General features: G+C 33.8%; 1 protein-coding gene and 1 long non-coding RNA gene across 11 annotated transcripts; one reads left to right on the plus strand and one right to left on the minus strand.

Annotated features, from left to right (window-relative positions):
• Nucleotides 1–3,503: 3,503 nt before the first annotated feature.
• LOC144086597 (peptidyl-prolyl cis-trans isomerase FKBP3-like) lies at nucleotides 3,504–6,265 on the plus strand. 8 transcript variants are annotated; one of them, XM_077616529.1, is made up of 7 exons: nucleotides 3,504–4,345; nucleotides 4,471–4,571; nucleotides 5,258–5,306; nucleotides 5,400–5,509; nucleotides 5,725–5,834; nucleotides 6,067–6,114; nucleotides 6,197–6,265. In XM_077616529.1, the coding sequence occupies exons 1-4, from the start codon at nucleotides 4,340–4,342 to the stop codon at nucleotides 5,490–5,492; spliced, it is 249 nt and encodes an 82-aa protein (XP_077472655.1). In that variant the 5' UTR covers nucleotides 3,504–4,339; the 3' UTR covers nucleotides 5,493–5,509; nucleotides 5,725–5,834; nucleotides 6,067–6,114; nucleotides 6,197–6,265. The 8 variants fall into 8 exon arrangements, with proteins under 8 accessions (XP_077472655.1, XP_077472654.1, XP_077472652.1 ...); XM_077616528.1 differs by having other exon boundaries at nucleotides 4,144–4,285; XM_077616526.1 differs by having other exon boundaries at nucleotides 4,161–4,285; nucleotides 5,258–5,338.
• A 46-nt stretch (nucleotides 6,266–6,311) lies between these two features.
• LOC144086600 (uncharacterized) lies at nucleotides 6,312–8,374 on the minus strand. 3 transcript variants are annotated; one of them, XR_013304530.1, is made up of 7 exons: nucleotides 7,919–8,374; nucleotides 7,369–7,433; nucleotides 7,208–7,292; nucleotides 7,108–7,132; nucleotides 6,878–7,011; nucleotides 6,728–6,792; nucleotides 6,312–6,655 (listed from the first exon to the last, which is right to left on the minus strand). It is a non-coding gene; the product is annotated as an uncharacterized LOC144086600 (long non-coding RNA). The 3 variants fall into 3 exon arrangements; XR_013304528.1 differs by having other exon boundaries at nucleotides 7,682–8,374; XR_013304529.1 differs by having other exon boundaries at nucleotides 8,014–8,371.
• Nucleotides 8,375–9,724: the final 1,350 nt, after the last annotated feature.

A 9,724-nucleotide genomic window follows, 5' to 3' on the forward strand; every position in this document is an offset into this window, starting at 1 on the left:
GATGCCATATTGTGTTATGGAATAAAGCATATAAATAGACATTTAGTCTTAGGGTGACTTTTCATTTTCCCTCCCATTCATTAAATCAATATCCATTTAATAGTTTTACAGCTTATCCTTCCAGCATGAGAAAATGTAGATATTCATTTAAATGTTTATATGCGACAAAAAAGGACAAGAAAACCACAACCAAGATAGCTCAGATTGCAACACCAATTTTTAAAGCGTATTTATAAGTCAATTTATTCCTTTTTTAAGTCATGTTGAAACTCATTTCATTTGCTGAATAAATAAATGATGGCAAGATGGAAGCAAAAAAAAAGCAGGAGCAAGACAATGATGATGTTTGCTGTTTTACAGCCTTACAAAAGGATTCTATAGATAACCTCAAAGATGCATCCTGTGTGGAGCAATCAAAAAAGTCCACCTACGCTCACGTCTCTAAACAACTTTATATTTTTAGGCACTGATATCCTCCTGTTTGGGTGATTAAAAAAACAGCGGCACCCCCGTAGACGCCGTCCATTCCGAGGGTTTGATGGCTGGTCCCTGGCTCCCTGACAATTGAAAGCCTGAATGTGATTAAAGAGCGACCAGGAGGTAGGTAGCTCGGTCGGACAGAAGGGGAAATGGCCGACAGGGACGGTTCGTCTACCGTCCATGGTGAAAACCATTACTGTGACCGTAGGTAATTACAGCTGTCAGCGGCTACCTTGCTGGCGTCAGTTTGGTGTATTCATCAGCAATGATTGACGAGCTTAGCGTGTTCGTAAAACCGGTTTTGACGAACCGCCAATCATGTGGGTTTTGGTAAAAATGACCATGTATTCCAAGGCTTGTTTTTTTTCTTAGAAAATGGCCATGCATAGTAAGGCTTTTTTTTCTTTAAAATGACATAGTATAGTAAGGCTTTTTTTCTTAAAAAACGACATAGTATAGTAAGGCTTTTTTTTTTCTTAAAAAACGACATAGTATAGTAAGGCTTTTTTTCTTAAAAAACGACATAGTATAGTAAGGCTTTTTTTCTTAAAAAACGACATAGTATAGTAAGGCTTTTTTTTCTTAAATGACATAGTATAGTAAGGCTTTTTTTCTTAAAAAACTACATGGTATAGTAAGGCTTTTTTTTCTTAAAAAACGACACAGTAGTATAGTAAGGCTTTTTTTCTTAAACAACGACATAGTATAGTAAGGCTTTTTTTCTTTAAAAAACGACATAGTATAGTAAGGCTTTTTCTTAAAAAAACGACATAGTATAGTAAGGCTTTTTCTTTAAAAAAACGACATAGTATAGTAAGGCTTTTTTTCTTAAAAAACGACATAGTATAGTAAGGCTTTTTTTCTCAAAAAACGACATAGTATAGTAAGGCTTTTTCTTAGAAAAACGACATAGTATAGTAAGGCTTTTTTTCTTTAAAAAAACGACATAGTATAGTAAGGCTTTTTTTCTTAAAAAACGACATAGTATAGTAAGGCTTTTTTTCTTAAAAAACTACATAGTATAGTAAGGCTTTTTTTTTCTTAAAAAACGACATAGTATAGTAGGGCTTTTTTTCTTAAAGAACGACATAGTATAGTAAGGCTTTTTCTTAAAAAACGACATAGTATAGTAAGGCTTTTTCTTTAAAAAAACGACATAGTATAGTAAGGCTGTTTTATTAAAAAACGACATAGTATAGTAAGGCTTTTTTTTCTTAAAAATGACATAGTATAGTAAGGCTTTTTCATTAAAAAACGACATAGTATAGTAAGGCTTTTTTTCTTAAAAAAACGACATAGTATAGTAAGGCTTTTTTTCTTAAAAAACGACATAGTATAGTAAGGCTTTTGTTTCTTAAAAAACGACATAGTATAGTAAGGCTGTTTTTCTTAAAAAACGACATAGTATAGTAAGGCTTTTTTTTCTTAAATGACATAGTATAGTAAGGCTTTTTTTCTTAAAAAAATACATAGTATAGTAAGGCTTTTTTTCTTAAAAAACGACATAGTATAGTAAGGCTTTTTTTCTTAAAAAACGACATAGTATAGTAAGGCTTTTTTTCTTAAAAAACGACATAGTATCGTAAGGCTTTTTTTCTTAAAAAACGACATAGTATAGTAAGGCTTTTTCTTAAAAAAACGACATAGTATAGTAAGGCTTTTTTTCTTTAAAAAACGACATAGTATAGTAAGGCTTTTTTTCTTAAAAAACGACATAGTATAGTAAGGCTTTTTTCTTAAAAAACGACATAGTATAGTAAGGCTTTTTTTCTTTAAAAAACGACATAGTATAGTAAGGCTTTTTCTTAAAAAAACGACATAGTATAGTAGGGCTTTTTTTCTTAAAAAACGACATAGTATAGTAAGGCTTTTTTCTTAAAAAAACGACATAGTATGTTAGGTTTATCATTATTATAGATGTGTATCAATATTATTATATTATATGTACTTGCAACGAAGAGTAATTGACATTAATACAAAGGGCATTTTAATGCATCTCTTGCAAAAGTGAGGACTGTGGTTCGCATCAAGAGGACTGGGAATGGCCTTGGGCAGGATGGGTTCACAACAATAACGGTGGACTGTTTTTCGGCTTCGGAAGAGGAGTCCACAACAAACGGTCTTGGGAACAGTGGACTGTTTTGGCTTTGCAGGTCGGGTCCACAACTGGTGCTCTTGAGAGAATTCGACAGACCTACAATTGTTTTGATGACTGTGACAAAATGTTATGAAACTCTAAATATGTTTACACTTCTGTGGGGCATGGCGTTAAAATCTTATGAATAAAGTAGCGAGCGAGATCTCGAGTTGTTAGAATGATCTAGGCTACATACGTGGATGGATGTATTTCTCTTCTTGCAAGAATTAAATATATGACTTCAGATGCCTCTTTTATTGTGAATTTGGAAATACAAAGGATTATTCCAACATAGTATAGTAAGGCTTTTTTCTTAAAAAGAACGACATAGTATATAATAAGGCTGTTTTTCTTTTTAAAAAACGACATAGTATAGTAAGGCTTTTTTCTTAAAAATGACATAGTATAGTAAGGCTTTCTTTTCCTTAAAAATGACATAGTATAGTAAGGCTATTTTTCTTTAAAAACGACATAGTATAGTAAGGCTTTTTTTCTTAAAAAATGACATAGTATAGTAAGGCTTTTTTCTTAAAAAACGACATAGTATAGTAAGGCTTTTTAAGACACTGCAGTTATTTTGGAACTGTTTGATTCTGACCGGACGTGGATAAACAAGAGTGGCTAACATTTACACTTGTTGTAATTGTGCCCAAAAGAGGTTTTCTTTACTGTTGTGCTTGGTTTTGACAGCATTGCAACAAATTGATGATAATAAAAATAGAGTTTAGGTATTCATTGAGTTATTGTTCAAAACAAAAAATAAAGTTGACAGCAGGTAAAAAAGCAACGTGTTAGTGATCGTGAAATCGTCCCAAAGCATTCTATTAAGGACTTACAATGATGCTGTGATTAATTTCACTGGAATTTATTTCAGTTAGTGGCTTGTTACTCAATTTGTTTCTATCTCTAGCCATCGGGGAGATATGAGATGCTGGGCTGATGATGAGGTAGTAAAACTGTTGGTATTTGAAATTGGGCGACGTGATTTTTTTAAAAAATGAACAGGTATAGTAAGGATTCTTTTTTTAAATATGACCATGTATTGTAAGGCTTTTTTTAAAGACCATGTATAGTGAGGCTTTAAAAATGACCATGTATAGTAAGCCTTTTTTTTCTTAAAAAACTGACCGTGTAAAGCTTTTTTCTTTAAAAAAAAATGTATGAAAATGAAAAATGATCATGTATAGTAAGGATTTTTTCTTAAAAACAAGACCATGTATAGTAAGGCTTAAAAAAATGACCATGTATACTAAGACTTTTTTTAAAATGATCATGTAAAATAAGTAAATGTATAGTCTCATTTCATCTCATTTTCTGAACCGCTTTATCCGCATTAGGGTAGAAGGAAACAAAGGAGGATGGATTTTATGTACAAAAAAAAATAGTTTTGGTAAGTAAAATGTGGCTATATTCCTAAATAATATTTCAATTGTATGAGGTTATTATTGATGCTTTTTTATATGTGTCGCATAATACACGTTAGTATTATGAAAACAATGTATTTTTATGTGTCTATTTTTGATACGCATTACCCACGTCATAGTTCAAAGGTTGGCTCCACCCTTCAAAATGGCGGATGAGCCAGCTGCCACTTCTTTAGTAGACTGCAGACAGCTCAGAAGTGACGCTTTACCGAAGAAAGACCTGATAAAGTTCTCACAGGACACGGTACGTTGTCATTTGGGGATTTCGAAGCCCCAGTTCTCATTTTAAGAGTGCTTTATGACGGTAGTAGCATGCTTCGATCGCGTGATGTGGCCCAACGTGGATGCAGACAGTAAAATGTTTGCAAACAAATTGGCTACATTGCGTTACCTACAGCTCTTAATGTTTCATTCCATTGTGTGTTTCAGTTCCTCAACGAACACGGATTGCTGGGAAACATCAAGAATGGGGCCATAACAGCCAAAAAGGAGCAACTTGTCGACGCCATAACGAGCTGTTTGTCAGCAAAGTGAGTCTTTTTTTTTTAAATAGTAGTTTCTATTTACTATATCCGTGTAATCATTAAATATCAGCGTTCGGTATTCACGGCTTTGCTAAATTAGCTTGTTTTTCATTATGATACATTCCAATTTTGAATGAAAACACTAACTGGCTTGGCGTTGATTTTGTTTTAAAATAGCAACAACTTGTGTGGATAACTCACACCCACATAAATGCCATCAGTTGAGGTGTAAGGAATAAACAGTATACTTTTATAGAATATAGACATTTCCCTTCACTTTCTTAAAGGAAGACCTCAGGGCTTGGACCTTTTTAATTTTTTTTTATTTTAAATGCGTTTGAGACATTCAGTCAACAAAAGCGCAGGGGCCATTTTTCACTTGAGTTTAAACATATGATAAAATAACAATTTTCCCTCATTATAGGTCTCCAAACTGGTCCTCGAGGGCTGCTGTGGGTGCAGGTTTTGGTTCCAACAGATCCAACATTAACAGTTTAACCAATGAGGTTTCTGCTGAAAAAAAGAATCACTTGAATGCAATCCAGTGATTGTACTACTAGGATACCAGATTGGTGGAAAGGTTTCCTCTTACAGTTTGGAATGAAAGCCTGCACCCTCTGCTGCCCTTTCTGGAATAGTTTGGGGACCACTGGTCAAAATGAGCAATTCTATAATCATGCTGTGTTTTGTAGGTTTAAAGCCACGGACACGGTGGAAGAGGTGACAGCTGTCAAGGCAAAGGTTGTGGACGATATAGGACCCAAGTGTTTCAGGTGATTTATTTTTTTGTAATGTGTACTAAACCTACTCATTGTGTATCTTGCTTCTTTTCAGTGTCCACCCAAGTTGACCAAATCAACGCTGAAGAAAGATGACCAGATAAACTTCCCCAAAAAGGGTGACATTGGTGGCCGGCACACTTTTTGACAGCAACATCCCCTCTGGTACTTGTCATTATAGAGCAGGTGTCTCCAACTCTGGTCCTCAGGGTCCCTATCCCCCACCACATTTGAATCAAATGATCAAGATCCTGATTAAGGTGTGATGGAGGACATGGAAAATATACTGGACTGGGGCCCTCAAGGACTGCAGTTGGAGGTTGTTTATTTTCTTGTAATGTGTACTAAACCTACTCATTGTGTATGTTGCTTCTCTTCAGTGTCCACCCAAGTTTACCAAATCAACGCTGAAGAAAGATGACCAGACAAACTTCCCCAAAAAGGGTGACATTGGTGGATGGCACACTTTTTGACAGCAACATCCCCTCAGGTACTTGTCATTATAGAGCAGGTGTCTCCAACTCTGGTCCTCAGGGTCCCTATCCAGTATGCTTTCCATATCTCCCACCACATTTGAATCAAATGATCAAGGAGGACATGGAAAATAAACTGGACTGGGGCCCCTGAGGACTGCAGTTGGAGATCCCTCTTATAAAGACATTTTTAAGTCACCCAATATTTTTTACTCCTAGGCCTTTAATATTGTGTGACTTCTTTTGCAGTGGGATGGAGGCCTGCTGACTGAGGAAAAGAGAGCCTTTCTGATGTTGGTAAAACATAACTTTTTTTTTTTACTTAACTAATCCTGGACTTAGTCTATTGTGTGTTGACCCTCTTTGTTTTATTTTCCAGAATGCCAAGAAGAGATTCTTTGTCCATGAACAGCAATACATATTGAAAAATAAAAGTTCTTGAAATGTACATTTGCATTCTTTTTTGCTAGTTATATGAAGAAAAAACAAGTGGCTTGACATTTGAAAGTTTTTATTCAAAGATGTACATTTGTAAAACATGTTGAAATTTTTCTAACACTTAGGCAAAAAAAAACATTTCAACATACACTTAGTATATTTTTTTTAAACAATTAAAAGACTTAGAAAAAAAAATCAACATAACACTTAGAATATAAACACCAAAAAAATAAAGGAAAAAAAAGACCATTGAGGGTCTTGGGTCTTTTTTCTCCAAGTGTTTTAACAAAGACAAATGACACTCAAATCTCTTTTATTAAAATTTCTGACTGAAGAAAAGAAGTGAGATCCTCTTTACCTTAAGGATCTGGTCACCATGAGCCAGAAAACTGGACTTTACCTAAGAGGGAGAGTAAATTTAGTCAATAAAATAGATCTGGATGAATACTTGGATATTCTACAATAAACTAACCTCTCAGAAGAGTGCATTCAGAGATGAGGCATCACTTGGAGACCCTCCAAAGTCTGGACATGGACCTGATGTGTGCAAAAAAAAAACAAAAGTTAGCATATGTAGACACAACAAATAGACTTACATTTTTGTTGTTAAATCTAGTTTTACCTTGATGAGAAGACCAAAGATGATGCTAAACGGGGAAAATTTCATTTAACAACGCTATTTAGGAGTTGCCAAACAACTAATACAGGAAGAGACGCCACATCATGCAAGAGAGGCATCATCTTCAAGTGGGCAACCTGGAGATGGTGTGCAAAAAAAGACAAAAGTTAGCATATATAGACACTGGAGATTCAACAAATAGACTTCCTTTTTGTTGTTAAATCTAGTTTTACCTTGATGAGAAGACCAAAGATGATGCTAAACGGAGAAAACTTCATTTAACAACGCTATTTAGGAGTTGCCAAACAACTAATACAGGAAGAGAAATCTTACAGAGTTCAGAGACGCCACATCGTGCAAGAGAGGCATCATCTTCAAGTGGGCAACCTGGGAAGATCACCTGGACCTGGACATGGACCTGATGTGTGCAAAAAAAAAGAGCAAAAGTTGTCATATACAGAGACTGGAGATTGAACAGATGAGATTAGTTTTACCTGTAACCTCAAGGGTTTGAGTGTCCTGGGGCACACGGGAAGAGCTGCATCTTGATTTAACCACGCTATTTGGGAGTTCACAAACAATTATTACATGAAAGAGAAATCTTACACTAAATGATCAAGATAAAGAATGAAAATAAGTTAGTGAGTGCTCCATGCTAATTTCCCTTTTCCAGACAAGGCGATTAAATATACAGACTGAAGTTAACAGCTAGGAGAAACTGGCATAAGAATTTTTGATTAAAATGATTTGTTTAACACTTGCAGTGAAAACTATCAGTACATACATCATTTTTGAGTGAGCCTTTACCTAACAAACTGTCCGTTGATATCTCGGCTTTGTTTGAATCCACTAAAAGTCTTTTATACACGACTCGAAAATGGAGAAAACAGACTATAGATCTCTTAGTATTAACATCAAGACGACGCTTGACGTGGTCAAATGGAAAGCGTTGTCGTGACGCTAATGCTAAGATAGCTTGTCACATGTGGCACAGAGCCCAAACTTAAATCGTCGACGGTGCGGTCAACCTGGCATTAAACTTACAGATTTGTTGGCGGTTTGGCTCAATTGATTCCTAAAAAATCTGCCGGTAGCGTGATAAAAATGCACTTAGGCCAGTAAATGGCTCGACGCCTTACCTAGTTGGCGTGCTACACGGCCATCAGCAAGGACATGGCTGTTGGAGAAGACGAGGCACTGCGCATGTGCTAAATTTATACCACTGCCTTGAAGATAGGCCACGCCCACATCGCCCGGCCATATTGAAAGTGGAAATATGTCGTTTTTTTAAGAAAAAAGCCTTACTATACTATGTCGTTTTTTTAAGAAAAAAAGCCTTACTATACCATGTCGTTTTTTTCAAAAGAAAAAAAGCCTTACTATATACTATGTCGTTCTTTTTAAGAAAAAAGCCTTACTATACTATGTCGTTTTTTAAAAGAAAAAAAGCCTTACTATACTATGTGTTTTTTTTAAAAGAAAAAAGCCTTATTATATACTATGTCGTTCGTTTTAAGAAAAAAGCTTTACTATACTATGTGTTTTTTTAAAGAAAAAAAGCCTTACTATACTATGTCGTTTTTTTTAAAGAAAAAAAACTTACTATACTATGTGTTTTTTTAAGAAAAAAGCCTTACTGTATTATGTCGTTTTTTTCCAATAAAAAAGCCATACTATACATGCTCCTTTTTTCAATGAAAAAGCCTTACTATACTATGTCGTTTTTTAAGGGAAAAAAAGCCTAACTATACTATGTCATTTTTTAAGAAAAAAAAGCCTTACTATACTATGTTGTTTTTAAAGAAAAAAAGCCTTACTATACTATGTCGTTTTTTAAGAAAAAAGCCTTACTATAATATGTTGTTTTTTAAGAAAAAAAGCCTTACTATACTATGTCGTTTTTTAAGAAAAAAAGCCTTACTATGCTATGTCGTTTTTTAAAGAAAAAAAGCCTTACTATACTATGTCGTTTTTTAAGAAAAAAAGCCTTACTATACTATGTCATTTTTAAGAAAAAAAAGCCTTACTATACTATGTTGTTTTTTAATAAAACAGCCTTACTATACTATGTCGTTTTTTTAAAGAAAAAGCCTTACTATACTATGTCGTTTTTTTAAGAAAAAGCCTTACTATACTATGTCATTTTTTAAAGAAAAAAAGCCTTACTATACTATGTCGTTTTTTAAGAAAAAAAGCCTTACTATACTATGTCGTTTTTTAAGAAAAAAGCCTTACTATACTATGTCATTTTTTAAGAAAAAAATGCCTTACTATACTATGTCATTTTTAAGAAAAAAAAGCCTTACTATACTATGTCGTTTTTCAATAAAACAGCCTTACTATACTATGTCGTTTTTTAAAGAAAAAGCCTTACTATACTGTCATTTTTTAAGAAAAAAAAAGCCTTACTATACCAAGTCATTTTTTAAGAAAAAAAGCCCTACTATACTATGTCGTTTTTTTAAAAGAAAAAAAGCCTTACTATACTATGTCGTTTTTTAATAAAACAGCCTTACTATACTATGTCGTTTTTTTAAAGAAAAAGCCTTACTATACTATGTCGTTTTTTAAGAAAAAAAAGCCTTACTATACTATGTCGTTTTTTAAGAAAAAAAGCCCTACTATACTATGTCGTTTTTTAAGAAAAAAAGCCTATACTATGTCGTTTTTTAAGAAAAAAAGCCTATACTATGTCGTTTAAGAAAAAAAGCCTTACTATACTATGTCGTTTTTTTAAGAAAAAAAGCCTTACTATACTATGTCGTTTTTTTAAGAAAAAAAGCCTTACTATACTATGTCATTTTTAAGAAAAAAAAAGCCTTACTATACTATGTCGTTTTTTAATAAAAC

This window comes from Stigmatopora argus, chromosome 13 (genome assembly GCF_051989625.1).
Source record: "Stigmatopora argus isolate UIUO_Sarg chromosome 13, RoL_Sarg_1.0, whole genome shotgun sequence".
Classification (NCBI taxonomy): domain Eukaryota; kingdom Metazoa; phylum Chordata; class Actinopteri; order Syngnathiformes; family Syngnathidae; genus Stigmatopora; species Stigmatopora argus.

Bases quoted from the DNA above. Each gene is read 5' to 3' on its own strand.
- LOC144086597 (XM_077616528.1), top strand. From the start codon at position 4,187: ATGGCGGATGAGCCAGCTGCCACTTCTTTAGTAGACTGCAGACAGCTC. The intron at 4,572-5,257 runs GTGAGTCTTTTT...TGTGTTTTGTAG, and splicing joins ACGAGCTGTTTGTCAGCAAA to GTTTAAAGCCACGGACACGG. The intron at 5,307-5,399 runs GTTGTGGACGAT...GCTTCTTTTCAG, and splicing joins TGACAGCTGTCAAGGCAAAG to TGTCCACCCAAGTTGACCAA.